General features: G+C 44.3%; 1 protein-coding gene across 8 annotated transcripts in view; it reads right to left on the reverse strand.

Annotated features, from left to right (window-relative positions):
* DENND2B (DENN domain containing 2B) overlaps nucleotides 1-16,547 on the reverse strand; it is a 152,798-nt gene that overhangs the window by 47,392 nt on the left and 88,859 nt on the right. For all 8 annotated transcript variants that reach the window (XM_058545937.1, XM_058545939.1, XM_058545933.1 and 5 more), the window contains one exon: nucleotides 5,251-5,355. In XM_058545937.1, coding sequence (XP_058401920.1) covers nucleotides 5,251-5,330 — 80 coding nt within the window. In that variant the 5' untranslated portion in view covers nucleotides 5,331-5,355. The remainder of the gene's footprint in view (nucleotides 1-5,250; nucleotides 5,356-16,547) is intronic.

Here is a 16,547-nt window from a genome sequence, read left to right on the forward strand (position 1 = left end):
TGTAATAAACCGGTAATCTAGTGAGTAAACGGGTTTCCTGAGTTGAGTTCTGTGAGCTGCCCTAGCAAATTAATGAACCCAAAGAGGGGGTCATGGGAGCCTCTGACTAATAGCCAGTTGGTAACAACCTGGGCTTGCAGCTGGCATCTGAAGTAGAGGGCAGTCTTATGGGACTGAGCCATTAACCTGTGGAATTTGATGCTATTTCTGGTAGATAGTGTCAGAATTGAGTTGAATTGTAGGACACCCAGCCCGTGTTGGAAAACTGCTTATTGGTGTGGGGGAAAACCCCACATACTCCCCTACATTGGAATTGGGGTACAGAGCTCTTTACCTTAAACTTAGGCAGACTTTGCTATTGCCTTAATCAATAGAATAAAATAGAAAGACACTATGCAACTTCTAAGGCTAGGTCATTAAAATGCCATGCATTTCTGCCTTGTTCTCTTGACATGCTCATTCTTGGAAACCAGTCGTCTTGCTGTGAAAGCATGCAGCCAAACGCAGAGGTCACATGTAGGTGGCCCCCAGCTGAGGTCCCAGCTGACTGCCAGCATCAACAGTCACACATGTAAGTGAACAATCCTTCAGATGATTCCAGCCCCTAGCCATTGAGTCACCCCCAACCTTCAAGCCGTCTCAACTGATGCTACAAGGAACAGAGACAAGATTTCCCAAATGAGCCTACCCAAATTGCAATTTCTGAGCAAAATAAATGACTGTTAATATTTTAAGCCACTAAGTTTAGGGTGACTTGTTACATAGCAATAAATAACTAGACCAATACTGACTGACATCCTGGTTGGATTCTAGGAAGCATCTCAGGTAAGAGGAGGGCTAAGGCCACAGGCCCTCTGCCATTGCCAGGACAGGTTCTGCAATATTATCTTTTACCCACAGCCACTACTCTCAGGAGATTTCTCTTCTCCTCAAGCTCTTACTCTCTTTCTGAAAACTAAGGCGTGGGGTCCAAATTTGTACTCACTTTGGCAGTGGGACCTTAAGACCTCTCTGGATTTCACCATATCACAAACCAAGGCTTCTCTTTGCACAGAAACCTGCAAATGTGAGTTGAAATTATGGTTCCACTGTCAATTAGCTATATGGGTTTTAGCTTCCTCATATGTAACATCAAGTAGCTGAGCCAAATGAATCCCAAGATCCCCTCCAACTTTAACATTCCAAGAGAGTATATGCTGGGCCTTCAAAGAGTTCCAATTGAGTAGAAATAAGACCCACACAAATATCTACCCTATGATGTACTATATCATAAGGATTGTTTGGAGGCTCTGAACCAAGGGTTCTGAGAGTGAACGAATACAGAGGGGAGAGGAATCCTTCCTAGCTGGGTAGTAAAGACAAGCACTGGAAAGGAAGTAACATTTGCATCCAGACTGGCAGAAATGTAAGGTTTGCATTTGAGAGCAGTGAAAGATAAGGGTAGAAAGAAAGACCAGGGCTTTTTATGAAAGCCTTACAAGCCACGCTGTTTGACCATATCATAGATGACAGTAGTTTTTGAGCCGAGAGATCCCAGTAATGTTTATTGTGAGGCGAATGTAGTGCTATAATGAAATAACAGAAGGATCAAGAGAGCTAGGCTTGAGTTCTTCCTCCCATTAGCTTTGTATCCTTGGGAGTACCTCCGTTTTCTCTGGGTCTCAGTTTCCCAATCTGTAAAACAAGTGGGTTAGACTGAATGAGCTCTAAGGTTCCTTTTCAGCTCTGCCTTTCTAAGAGTCTGTGGACTGAACGGAAAGAGAGTCCAAAGTTAACAAGACCCATTATGAAGGTACTATAAGGACTCAAATGGTACAGTAGCCTGTGTTCTAAGAGGCTGATTTCCCAGCCATCTAGTCAACTGGTCAAATAGTTACTGTCTTCTACACACCAGGCATTGTTCCAGGTTTGCAAGAGATGGAAAGAAGTCAGTCAAAGTCCTTGAGGCCAAAAAGTCTACATTTTTACAGGCACCCAGGTTTCCCGCACCTACATTCAGAGGCAAGGTTCCCAAACACAATACTGACAGCCTGTATTTCCAAGTCACTATGACCTAGGTGCTGGAGTTTCATAGTGAAGAAGCTGTCGAGGAAATTAGCAGGCATGACATGTCTTCTGAGAACAGCCCCTATTGCCAGCCAGGTCTTACAGCACAAGTGAAATCTCCTGAGAGCAAAAAGTGGCAAAGTTCACCCCATCTAGGTGGCTGAATTAGCTCTAAACATAACACTTCCTTGTTTGCAGGTCACCGAGCTGCTTCTAGTTCCATCCCAGGTCATTAATACCAACATCATGAAGCCTGACCTCTAGAATTCAGAGAAGCTTTGAGAATCCCGCCTCCCATCCCCAGAACTGGACACAGCCAAATCTTATGAGCAGTAGGGGTTCAGCCTGTGGGGAGGGTGTACCTGGCAGCTGAGGGTGAAGAAAAGCACCCACGGGCCTCATCAACAAAGAGAAAGGGAAACCTGCTCTAGGAGACCAAAACATAGCGAAGAACAAAAGTCTGGTGGTCAAGTGAAAAGGCTTAGATTTCCTCCTCCTACATATCCTGCCAAATCAAGACTGAGCTGCAAAGGAAAAGGAAGAGAATACATTAACAAAATACCCAGGAAAGCCTAATAATAGAATGGAATCCAGAATCTTTAACCCATACTGGCTGAGTGGTAGCACCAGGTGAAGTCTTATTCAAATTAAGAATATAGCCTTGCAAATACCTATCTTGACAGTTCCACAGGGTTCCATCTGCCCTTCCCCACCAGCTGTAAATGCCTTGAAGAAAGAGAATGGATCGTCCTTCTTTGCCCCCTATTGTCTACCACAGAGCCTGGCACCTAGGAGGAGAGCCCTCAGAGTTCACGGACAATGACTTCCTAAATGAACTGGTGATTTTACTGCCCTACTCAGCCCAAAGAACAACCCCTAGATGTGGCTGGGGGTGAAGGCAGCCAGAGAAACCACAGATGACAATTTCGAAATAACACCTATAGGCCAGCGGTAGCCTCTGAAAGAAGGGTGTAGCTAGCCATAGAGGCCTGGGACTCCACGCCAAAGGCCCAGGAAAGGAGGGAGGGAAAAAGGGAAGCAGAAATGTGGCAGGAAGGAAGGGACGTGAAGACTTAGAAGGGAGGCCAGAAGAACGCTTTTTTTAGGCACATCAGAGGCTCAGATATTTACAAACACCATCCATCACGTTATGATGGCAAGCATGCTGGGAAGCTAAAAGAAGAGCAATTTCTAAATGTAGGTATGTATTCCAAATAGAAACTGGGGTACTCGTCAGCAGTCCTGATTCTGCTTTGTGACTTGATGTAAACACTGCATCTCCCACCCAACCCTCAAAATAGTGGAAATTAGAAGAAAAAATGAATAGTACTTAAAGGAGTTGAGGGCTGCTGGGTATGACAATTTCTAATTCAGGTTCTGAATTCATTATTTCTTTAAAATTAAGAATACAACTATATAATCACATACAAAGCTTACTTCACCCCTACAGTCTCACATAAAAAAAATTGAAACCTTAGTTCCCAATCTCCATCTGCCAACTCAGTCATAGTGAGACTGAGGAGTAAGACATGCCACCAGACTGGTGACAGCCCAGCCAAGGAGTTCCCCAGAAGCAATGGGAGACAAAGACTACACCTGTTTCTGCCTTGGCCTCCAACATGCCCTGGGAGAATTCAGTTTTTCTATCTGTTTTGCTCAAGAAGTTGCTGGTCCCTGCCCTTCTCAGCCTCACCCAGTTCAGGGAAGCAAGTATGCAAGCAACTCTAGTCCAGGTTACAGGGGGTGTGTGGGCAGAAGGCAGAGGCTGTTCATGTTGGTCTTGCTGCCAGAGAGTGGATATTCAAGTTGCTTGTCTAAATCTCAAGCACTTATGTACTTAACAAGTCAGAACCTACCAATCTCTGTTCAGTCGGCACAGTCCATCCAGACCATTTTCACTGGGACCAAACCCTGCATGTGTGGTGTAGGGAACTCCTGCTGCCTCATTCACGCCAGTTACTCTCCAGGGGCAATGTCCTGCACCCCATTCTACCAACCATATCTGGACTCCAGCTCTAAATGAACCAAACATCTACTAGAACCTCTAGCCAGACCTGAGTGTGCCACACCTTGCTGGACTCAGCCTGGTACTGCATGGCCCAGACATCCAGGAAGGAATTAGCCCTAACCCAACCTAAGCTGAGCATCCTTCTCATAGCTACTCACTCTACTGGCTCAGGTCCCAAAAGCCAAATTTGTCCCCCCTGAGATTCAGCAGAAGGGGCTATGAGAGGTACGTGGCTTTAATAAAAGAGCCTGGAAGTTCTTCTAGAACATCAGCATCCAGCCTTGGCCCAGACCTGAGAAGCCCTGGTGAGAGCAGTACATCTATTTGCCAGCTCTGGAAATTTTTATGCCATCATAGGGAGGGAGCTAACATTTATTGAGTAGCTTTATGCCAGGCCTTATGCTAAACTGACATATATTATCTCATTTAATCCTCACAGCAACTCTGTGAGATAAGTTCTATTATTATTATTATTATTATTATTTTATAGATGTACAGCCAAGATTTTAGAGAGCATAAGAAAACGCCCTGAAATCTCACTATTTGGTAAGCAGTTAGAGCTTGGATTTGAAGCCAATTCTATGTAATTCCAAAATCCGTGATTTTTCTATGGGTCTACATTCCCACTTTTAAAAAGAAGACAAAACCAGGGAAGTGGATTATAGCTTACACTGACTAAAATTCCCCAAGCTGCTTTGTTTGCAGCCCAGCCTAAATTCTTACAGAACCTGGACTTCTGCTTGGAACTTGTGCTAATACGCATAACTGCCCCCCCACCCCTACCCGCCGTGTGGTCAGCCTCCTTCACTACAGTGCAGGCTAGCTCAGGCATAGCCCCCAAGCTGTCCCCATCTTGGGAACAGAACACAGCCAGAAGAACATCAGCTACTTCTTGCTGGCTCCATTCCTGGAGCTCTAGGCTCCTCCAACAGCATAAAGCAAAGCTTGTTTTAGGGTCCCTGTTTGCTCTCTCCTATGGAGATTTACAGAACCAGAAAATAGCATATATATTAGAGATGACTTTTCACGGTCAGCATGGAGCTGGGCCTAGATCATTCAGCTGTATGACTGTCAGAGTCATGATGACAATCATTTACATTTTGGCAAGGATCCTACCCAGGACCCAGGCCTTCTGGCTGTCCTTTGATGCCAGCCTCCAGTGAGCTCCATTCCTCAAGGAGTGCTCCCCTACTCACCTGCTCAGAGTCCCCCGAGGGGCCTTAGTGCCTCCAGCTCCGTGGGTGATGCTGGAATTCTTGTTGGCAGTCATGGTCATTTCGGCTCTCTGCAAACCCAGAGCCCTGCAAAGAAGACAAGGCCTATAAGCCAAGTTTCCACGGGCAGCCAGAAGCACCTCAAACATTTCCAGATGACCTCCACAACTGCCAAGAGGGTTTCTGTGGCGGGTGGTAGGAACCACTTTCCCACATATATTTAATTCCACGTATTATAGCTTAGGAGCCTCACCTCTGATCTGGGTTGGAGAAAGAGTCTGCGAGCTAAAAGGTAACATCACTTCACAGAAAATGATCAAAAACTCCATCTCCATCCTATCTCTTCTCCTTTCTTAAGTTAGAGTTTCCCAAACTTCTAGCATGCCAGACAGCCTTTATGAATTTTGCCATATTTGCATACCTGCTGAATAACTATTTATTCAATATTTTTGTTTAATCAACTTGAAACTGACTTGATTTTCTTAAAGTATTTAACCTTGTTCTAAACAATTATTCATTTGTTCAACAAATATTTACTGAGCATCTGTGTCCTAGGCGCTGCCATCTAGCAAAGAATAAAACAAAGTCTCTGCTCTCATGGAGCTTGTATCCTAGCAAGGAGAAATAGATAAAAAGCATGCACACGTCACATGTATGTGACATCTAAGTATACATTTTTGTATAATATGTATGGTGATGATAAGCAGTACGAAGGAAAAAATGAAGCAAGGTAGAGAAAGAGCGAAGAATGTCTGTTATTTTAAACAGGATGTTCAAGGAAGAACATTCTGATAAAGTGCATCTGAAACAACACCATAAAATTATGAACTATCATATTTTTTCCAATACTCATTAAAATAAAACTAATATACATAAAGGTATTTAAGTACTTACAAAGTGAAAAATATCCATTCATGTACCATATACAGTTAGCTAACATATCACTATCCTTTAGGGAACATTATTTTATGCTAAAATAATGAAAGTAAGAAAAAGGTTAAAACTTAAAGGTATACCCAGATCAGAAAGGAAGTAAAATTATCTCTTATCTGCAGATGGTATAATCTTGCATGTAGAAAATCCTAAGGATCCCACCACAAAACTCTTAAACTAATATATAAAGTCAAGCAAGTTTGCAGGATACAGAGTAATATTTTAAAAAACCAATTTTATTTCTACATACTAGCAATGAACAATCTGAAAATGAAATCAAGAAAAACAATTCCATTAACAATAGCCACAAAGAATAAAATACTTAGGAATAAATTTAACAAAAGAAGTGCAAGACTTGTACACTGTAAACTACAAAACATCATTGAAAGATATTAAAGAAGACATAAATAAATAGAAAGACACCCCATGTTCGTGGATCAGAAAACTCAAAACTGTTCAGATGGCAATATTCCTCAAATTGATCTACAGATTGAACAGAATACTCATCAGCTGCAGAAACTGACAAGCTGATCCTAAAATTTTATGGCAATGCAAGGGACCCGGAGCAGCCAAAACAATCTTGAAAAAGAAAAATAAAGTTGGAAGATTCGGACTTACCAATTTCAAAACATACCACAAAGCCACAGTAATCAAGACAGTGTATACAGACATGAGAACAGAAACAGAGATCAATGGAATAGAATTGAGAGTCCAGAAATAAACTCACACATTTATGATCAATTGATTTTCAACAAGGATGCCAAGACAATTCAATAGGGAAAGAAGAGTTTTCAACAAATGGCACTAGGACAACTGGATATTCGTATGCAAAAGAATCAAGTAGGACCCTTACTTCATACCATACAAAAAAGTTAAGTAAAAATGGATCATAGACTTAACTGTAAGAGTTAAAATTACAAAAGCAAAGCCTAGAAGAAAATATAGAGGTAAATCTTTGTAACAATAGAGTAGGCAATGTTTTCCTAGATAAGACAGCAAAAGCACAAGCAACAAAAGAAAAAAAACACATAAACTATATGTGCTGTAAAAAATACCATCAAGTGGGCCACCCCAGTGGCATAGTAGTTAAGTTCGCACACTCTGCTTCAGCAGCCTGAGGTTTGCAGGTTTGGATCTTGGGCGCAGACCTACGCACTGCTCATCGAGCCACGCTGGCGTCTCATACATAAAGTACAGGAAGACGGGCATAGATGTTAGCCCAGGGCCAATCTTCCTCAGCAAAAAGAGGAGGATTGACAACAGATGTTAGCTGAGGGCTAATCTTCCTCACCAAAAAAAAAAATATATATATATATATACACACACACACACACACACACACACACACACACACACATCATCATCATCATCAAGAAAGGAAAGACACCCACAGAATGGGAGAAATCATCTGTCTCCTAAGGAACTTGTATCCAAAATATATAAAGAACTCTTACAACTCAATAATAAAAACACAAATAACCCAATTAAAAAGTAGACAAAAGATCTGAATAGACATTTCCCCAAAGATATAAAATTGGCCAATAAGCACATGAAACAGTGTTCAACATCACTAGTTATTAGGGAAATATAAACCAAAACCACAATGAGGTATTACTTCACACCCACTAGGATGGCTACAACCAAAAAAACAGATGAAAACAAGTGCTAGTGAGGCTGTGGAGAAACTGGAAACTTCCTTCGTTGCTTCTGAGGATATAAAATGGTACAGCCACTTTGGAAAACATTTTGGCAGTTCCTCAAAAAGTTATACACAGAATAACTATATGACCCAGCATGATCCACTCCTAGGTATATATCTAAGAGAAATGAAAACCGGGCCGGCCCTGTGGCTTAGGGGTTAAGTGCGCGTGCTCCGCTGCTGGCGGCCTGGGTTCAGATCCCGGGCGCGCACTGACGCACCACTTCTCCGGCCATGAGGAGGCCGCGTCCCACATACAGCACCTAGAAGGATGTGCAACTATGACATACAACTATCTACTGGGGCTTTGGGGGGAAAAATAAATAAATAAAATTATATTAAAAAAAAAAGAAATGAAAACCTATGTCCACACAAATACTTGTACACAAAGTTCATAAATGCATTATTCATAATGGCCAAAAAGTGGAAACAACCCAAATGTTCTCATCAATGATGACTGCATAAACAAAATGTGGTATATTCATACAATGGAGTATTATCCAGATATAAAAAGGAATGAAGTACTGATAGTTTCTATAACATGGACGAATCCTGATGCCATTTTTATGAAATGTCCAGAATAGGCAAATCTATAGAGACAGAAAGTAAATTAGTGGCTGCCTAAGGTTGGGTCGAGGGTGGCAGAATGGGGAGTGACTGTTATCAGTACGAGGTTTCTTTTTAGGGTAAAAAAAAAACTTCTGGAATTAGATAGCGGTGATGGTGGCACAACTCTGTGAATATATTAAAAACAACCGAACTGTACACTTTATATGGGTGAATTTTACGTTATGTGAATTATAGCTCAACATAGATGTTAAAACCTGGGTAAAAAAACACCTTTTTAAGTGCCCTGGAGAGTAGATATGAGAGACAACACAACTTATACTGAGGATATTTCCAATGTGAATATGCACTTTGGCCTGGGCTAACACCACTTCACGGAAGCTGAACAGTTCAGGAACAGCAGTTCTCTCACTCTGATTGGCATTCTTATCACATTGACCAATATGAAGTATATCTGGATATGAAAGTTGAACATACTTATTCATGGCCACTAATGACCTGAAGCCTGGAGGCCATCTTATTTATTACCTTGGTGCAAATAAATGATTGGTCTCGATGACAAAATAAGCCAAACCCTAATTCTTGATATCATTTTTAGTTCTTTCCTAATTTCAACATGAAATGTGCTACCTCTGATTTCTTTAACTTCATGGAAGCTCTCAGGGCTGTGGTTTTGGTGATGGTGGTAGCGGGTGGAGTGGAGTTGGAAAGGGAGGAAGCAGCCAGCAGGCATAAGGGCGACTATGTGACGGTGATAGCAACGGAACTTCCCCCCAGGGTGATACTGCAGATGCTTTTGAAAAAAGGAAACCAACAGTGAGCCTCACTTTTATTCTTCACAAAGTGGAGAAAACTGCCTTCCCTACCTGTTGGGGAAAAAAATCTTTATAAACTTAAGTATACAGCACAATGTTAGCGACGATGATGATGATAATGAGGAAGAGAAGGAGGAGTCAATCCTGCCACCAGAGCATCTACACACACCGGCTCCAGTGAGATATTCTTCATCTGCATCAGCCCAGTGCCAAGTTAAGTGCTTTGCATATGGCTGTGTGTGCAACAGAAAGAAGGGAGAGAAGAGGCAGCCTCTGGAAGCTTTCCCAGGCCAGTTCTCAGAGTCCTCAGGGAGCACAGTGCCACAAGGAATCAACTTGCTAAGCATCAGCTTTCAACTGTGCCCATGGTAACAATGGTCACAACAACCATCGTAACCCATCAAAACAACACTGGACATGCTCTAGCAGCTCCAGGGCAGGCCCTCTGGGAAAGGGCAGAAGATTTGTGGAAAAACTAGAAACTGAAATATATTAAAAGAACATGACAAAAAATGTATTCTTTCCTTTCCTGAATTTCCGGTCTAAAGAGAGTGGACCCACTGCTCTAAAATGCTATTATGTAGTTGAATATGAGAACACAGAGCTAACTTAGTAAGAAGGAAAAATGTAAATGACTCTGACATTTGCTTGGGCCAAGAAGAAAAGTCCTGTGAAGATGTAACCAAGAGAGGAGTGGATCAAAACTGCTACCAGGCCCACACCAGGGACCCTTCGTCACACTTCTACAAGAGCACAGCCGCTATTCTCAGGAGTGGCCTAGGAGTTAAGGCATCTTGGGCAGGCCCTGCTGAGAACCCCAGAAGGGCCCACCAAGTCAGAAGAACAGAGATGCCAACTCACCATCCTCCCTCCCACCTGCTCTCTCTAGGCCAGGTCTGTCAGGGTCAGTGAATAATCTAGGGGCTTGTGGAACTGAGGACCAGGCTAACCCTTTACACTTGAAGCTCAGACTTGAGCACTCTACATGGCTGGCTTCCTGGGGGACTCTGCTTCTCCCCTGGCCCTAAGAGCAACCCCAGGGTCTCATCTATGCTTTCAGCCTGATACCTTGGCTAGTCTGGCTGCAAGGTGAGAAGATGCTCCCAAGCAGAGGAAATACCCACTGGAATAGAGCAGAGAAGCAAGGGGGATGACAGGCTATTTTGCTAGTTCCTAGGCCCATCAATGGCAAAGTTCAGGTAGAAACTGCATGTTTGCAAAATGAAATTGTTCAATTAGCATCTACCACCAATCAAGAGTTGCTCAAAAACCCAGCTCTGACAAATTACAGACAACTATCTGAAGAGAAGAGTTACAATCCAGAGAAAGGAACTAACAAGGTACCTCTAGAACTTTTCTATAAACTCTGCACTGAGACAAAGAGACCACAGGCCCAGGTACTTGAGGTGTAGTAGGAAGAACACCTGACTTTTAGAGTCAGATAACTAAGTCCAACCCTGCCTCTAACAACTGCTAGTTAAGTGGCATCGCACAAGTGAGTTTCAAAGACTCAACTTTCTGACAATATGAGCAATAATAATAACATGACCTATCTCACATGATTGTCATGTCTGACACACAGAAGCTTCATTAATGGTTTTCCTTCCAGATCATGCTTCTCTAGGTGTCTCGAAGGCAACCTCTCCATTCCTGAGCTTGAGTCATTTTTCAGATGCCCTGGCACTGCCGTTCAATCCATTTACTCTATGTTAGGCACTCTGCAAGGTACGAGGATATAAAAATGGACACACACAGTCCTTGCCCTGGAGGAGCTAACTGTAAAGGGAGAAAAGCCAAGTAAAAAGTGGACTCCAGGAAGGCCTCATAGAGAGGCGACGTTTGAAGTAAGCCTTAACCTCTTTGTGACCCATAGCGAGAGGACCTAAGGAAAAGCAAAGGTACATTTATTATGAGACAGGCTGCTAAATTCTTATACAATTCTAATAGCTAAAATTATAAGCACTTCACATGTATTAAATCATTTAACCCTTGTAACAACCCTATGAAGTAGGTACTATTATTATTTACACATTACTGAGGAAACCAAGGCACAGAGCAGTTAAATAGCTTGCCCCAAGTCACACAGTTAAAAAGTGGCAAGGCAGGAATTGGAGCCCAGGTCGCCTGCACCAGGGCCCCAGCTCCGAGCCAGGACTCTCCATGGCCTCCAGTCATCTTCTAATTCAGCTCTCACCATTCTACGAGGTAGTGATAACACAGACCCATTTTTCCAATCAGGAAATTTAGTTTTAGAGAGATTAAATGATTGGCCCAAGATCACTCACCCAGTGAAGGAACAGAGCAAGAAGGTGCACTCAGCTCTGTGTGACTCCACTGTCCACTTACTTTCCTTAACGTTGATGGGGTGCTTGTTAAAAATGAAGAGGCCCAGGCCCCACCTCTACCTCCTGACTGGGAATCTGTGGGGATGGGGCCTAGGAATTTGCATTTTCAGTAAGCACTTTAGGCTAGTCTCATACACCAGTAAGTGTGAAAACTTGTGTCCTATAACATGCTCTCTGAGGACTTAGAAAGGTATGAAAGGTCACCATTGACCATCTTCCCAAGAATTTGCCCAGCTGTAAGCAAATAAACGATGGACATTCGGTCCCTCTTCCTCCTCCCAGCCCTCAGCTTCCTCCATCCTGCACAGAACCACTGATCCTCAATGACAAAGGAGCAGGTACATCACTGGATCCAGCGAGCATTATCAATGTCTCCTCCAGACAGTTTCCTCAGTCTGTGGGTGTGCTCAGAGTTCTCGTTTCTCAAAAGCACTCCTCCTACTGCCCACCTCTGGTAGCTAACAACCGCTTTCCTCACTTTCTCCTCACTTCCAAACTCCTGGGAAAAAGAGTTTATAGCCAAAGACATAAATCGGTGGTTTGCAAGAGCAAAAATATGTCTCATTTGGCCTTCTCTTTATTTTTAAAAAATCTGAATTAGTTACAAACACTTAAGAAATTGGGTGAGCAGAAATAAAAATTCAGATTCTGGCTTCTCTTGAAAAATTAGAAAATCTGCCATCACTGTCCGCATTTCTATATGGCAACAGTTAGCCAGACCTGAGCTGAAGTGGCCCATTTAGAAGCAGCAAGCTCTCTCCAATTTACCACTGTCCCTCCCCATGCAACGCCTACAGCTGGCCTGCTTTACTCAACTCTGTGACCTGATTCTCCCAGTCAGCAGGTGAGTCCTCAGCCCTAGCCTGTGTCCCAGCAGGAAAGAGCCAGGAGGCACTGCACTGGGAGCAGCCACATCAAGCCTCCCGTATGGCTCGCCTGAGCAGTGCAGGGAAGAAGAGCCTATTCTAGTGCAGGGCACCGTCTCTTGGCCCCTGGAAACCTCCCATTTATTCCCCTCACTGTCACTAGAGGAAAGACCCTCTGGAAGGCTCCCTGCTTTTGCTCTTGCTCAGGACAGCCTTCAGCTTGCAACTCTCTCTCCAGCTCCCTTAGTGTTCCCTCTCCCTACAATCCAATCCCATCACCCAATCCACAGACATTCCCCTCAAGGTCCAAGAAAGGACCCACTAGAGGTCAGTCTCTGAAGGGGAGCTCCTTCTGAGGGATGCCCAGCCTCTAAGAATGAATCTTCCTATCCTAGAGCAGAAAACCATTTCCTCTTGTGTAGGTGACGTTTCTAAATGTCTATTTAGTACTTTTCCACAGGCCTAATTGTGGACGTGACAGTATGCCTGCCTTGCCCCCGAAGAAGGAGACGTTTGAACCCTGAGAGTGATGAGGAACAGATGCAAGCATTTGGAGGGAAGCCTCCCATTCTGCTGGGGTTAAAGTCGCCTTTGAGAGGAAACACAAACACTGCCAAGCATCTGCTTTACTAGTCCAGGTAAGAAGTCGAGACACCGACAAAGGAAACCTCTAAACCACATGAGAGAATTTCCGCTGATACCCACATTCCACTAATCGCTTAGGCAATCTCTCACGTGGAAGTAATAGCTTAGGAAGCAGCCCTAGGGAAAGAAAAGGTGGGAAAGGGAACTGAGCTCTGTGTGTGCCCTGAGAAGCTGGTTACAGCCCAGAACTGTACAGCTCCGTACAGCTGTAGTCTGACTGGCCCAAGGTCAACCTGCCTACTCACCCTGCCAAGGGAGCACCTACTCAGACCCTCTTTACCTTCTCACTGACTCCCTCCTGTAGCCCTTCCTGCTCCCTAGGCCCTGGCCAAGAAGAGAAGGAACAACGCTGGCAGCTCCCCCAGAGGAGGGCCTAGGTCTTTAATTTCCTCCTCTGAGAGTCTCAGCCACCAATACTGGCACTGTGAGCTTCAGGGAGGGTCCTCAGTAGAATGAGTTTCTTTTAAGTATTGAACCTGAGTTCTCAAGAGTGTGAGCATTTGAGTCATCCTTTCTCTCCCACAGCTGTTCCTGGGTTGGGCTAAGGTGGGAAGGGCTTTGTTTACTTTTCAGGACCAACAGCTCCAGGCCCTGTTGTAGCAGCTCACCTGCACAGCCTCTCTGTTCTTTGGCACTCCTAGGAAGTTCAGCCAACCCACTGGTCTCCTGACATCCTGGCCTCCTCTGTCCCCACATGGCTGAGAAAGCTGTAGGCAGTGATAGCTAGTTCTTCTCCATTTTTTGAACAATCCTTAGTACTCTCTTAGCAGAGAGTTCTGCACATAAAAGGTACTCAAATAAATGTGAATTGACTTGTTAACTGATGACAAAAGAGGGCCCCCAAAGAGTCAAAGGCAAGGATGACAAAGGGTCGTAGAAACTCTAGCACTGGCCAGGTCCTTTAAGGTGCACTCTTTCTCTTCCAAGAGTCACAACTGCTATAAAACCGATGACAGGGAGTTTTCCAACTGTAGCTGCCACCCAGACTGTCAACAGCAGGCCTTTTCCTCCCACCCCTCAGCCAATGTTGTCTACTTCAGGGTTTTCAATCTCCTCACAAGTGTCCCTATTATCTTCCAGAACTCTGCTGCAGTAACAGGTTCCCATCCAACACACCCATAAGGAGAGGCTGTTCCTGGGAAACTTGCCTTCATCTCTTGCTTTCTCCTTCCTCATCCCTCTTTTCCTCCGCTCCTTTCCTGATTCATTTCTCACTGGTTATCTGCCCACAACCTTGTCTTTGACTCTGCTGTGCCTAAAAACAAGGGATTACAAGAGAAAGAGGAGAAAGTGGGCTCAGACGTCGGGTGGGCGGGCATCAAAAGCTTTAGAAAGGGAGACAGGAAGGATTTTCTCAAGTCTATCCCCTAATTCCCTCCAAAATACCAGACCCCTTTTCTCCAACACTACTTCTACATACCTCTTACCTTGGATCTTTTCCATTCCAGCCCCAGGTTCTGGGATTCTAGGTCCAGAAAACCCTTCAAGCAAAAATGCTGAGGGGATTACGAGCCTGGTCAAGTGGAGAGAAACCAAGATTTGTTTTGCTGGAAAGTCAGAAGCATTGCCGGGTGTTTGTACAGGTCCCTGTGAGGCTGAAGTCTTCAACTAGCCGCGGGAAAAGATGATTTTTTTGTTGTTGTTGAATGATCAGAAAAAAATTCAGCTCTCTTTCCATCTCTTCACTGTCCACTTATAACTCCCACATCCTCTTTCCCAACCCTCCTCCTCAAAGAGGGCTTTAAGCTTGGGTTTTCAACTTCAACCATTTTCAGTCCCTTTTCCTGCCAGATGGTCCTTCTCCACTTCAGTGCAGATTCTGTGGAGGTTTGAAGCTGGGTTTAAACGTTTCCTGAAAGCCTGAAATGGGGTGAGGGCTTGTCAGGCAATTCCAGGCCAAAGGAAATCTGGTTGTTTCCAAGATAGTTTTAAAAACGTAGACACAGCTGTTTCTGCCAGTCTGGAAACTCAGCCTCTCAGCAAGCGCCTTAACCCAGCTCTGCCCAGAAGATGGAGCCCACTCTGCCCGATGACTTCCCACCACTTGGAAAAAGCAAGTAGAATGGAGGCTGGCCCCACAAAGAGCCCTGTTCCTAGGGGCTAACCACTGCCCTCTTCCACTTCGGCGAGAAGAACCTGGTGGGTCCCGTAATCATGATGAAGATTCAAAGGCCACAGACCTATCTCACGCCAGAGCTCCCTCTGGCCAGCCACAGCAGATTAGTTGCCACTTCCTGCAGATGCCAGGAAATGTTCATGCCTCCAAGCTTTTGTTCAACCAATTCCTTCTATCTTGATGTCCTGCACCCCCATTCTTTCTTAAATATCCAGTTCAAATGTCAACTTCTTTCTGAAGCTTTTCCTGATCCTAAATCTCGACTTCATTCTCACTCCTCCCAAGATCTCTGATCTAGTTGAACTCAACCTGACTGCTGGCAAGATGTTTCTCCTGCTCTAGAAAAACACACCACCCACAAGCCGACTTTCTCAGAAGAGGACTAGGAAATAGTAAGGGCTAAAGGGACGAGGCAAGTCTCAATACCTCTGTTTTCCTGTCATACCTGTTTTCCTGCCTGTAGCACATGGAAAATACCCCACATGAAGACCCATGAGAGGCCATCTAGAGAAAAATAGAGGGCACTCAGAGCCAAGGGAGAACACACTTGAGTCTCTGGGCCAAGGGTTTAGCTTTCCCCAACTTTCAGCCTTAAGACCTCTTCCCTTGTCCTCACTCTTTTAGCTGAGTTTATTTCCTATTTCACTGAGATAACAAAAACAACCAGAACATACCCCCCATTAGCTACCACCACCAGCATCAGTCCAGATCTTGTCATTTCTCTGCTCAAAACCTTGATATGGCTCCAATCACTCAAAGTAAAAGCCAAAGTCTTTACAATGACTTACAAGGCCCTTCATCATCTGGGTCCCTGTGATATCTTTGACCTCATTTCACCTACTCTTTCCTCTTACTCTTTCCACATCAGCCACATAGTCTCCTTATTTACTTCCCCCAAACACATGAGGCACATTCCTACCTCAGGGCCTTCACACCTGCTGTACCCTGTAACTGGAATGTACTCCCCAAGGAGAGCCTGCTCCCACATCTCCCAGGTCTTTCACCAGACACCATCTTCTTAGTGAGGCCTTCTCTGACCACACTATAAAAAATTACTACTAAAAAAAATCTTTCTCAGTAGCATAGCAGTTTTAAGTTCACACGCTCTGCTTTGGCAGCCCGGGGTTCACAGGTTTGCATCCTGGGCACAGACCTACACACCGCTCATCAAGCCGTGCTGTGGCAGCATCCCATATACAAAATAGAGGAAGATGGGCACAGACATGAGCTCAGGGTCAGTCTTCCTCAAGCAAAAAGAGGAAGATTGGCAACAGATGTTAGCTCAGGGCCACT

This window comes from Diceros bicornis, chromosome 7 (genome assembly GCF_020826845.1).
Source record: "Diceros bicornis minor isolate mBicDic1 chromosome 7, mDicBic1.mat.cur, whole genome shotgun sequence".
NCBI lineage: Eukaryota > Metazoa > Chordata > Mammalia > Perissodactyla > Rhinocerotidae > Diceros > Diceros bicornis.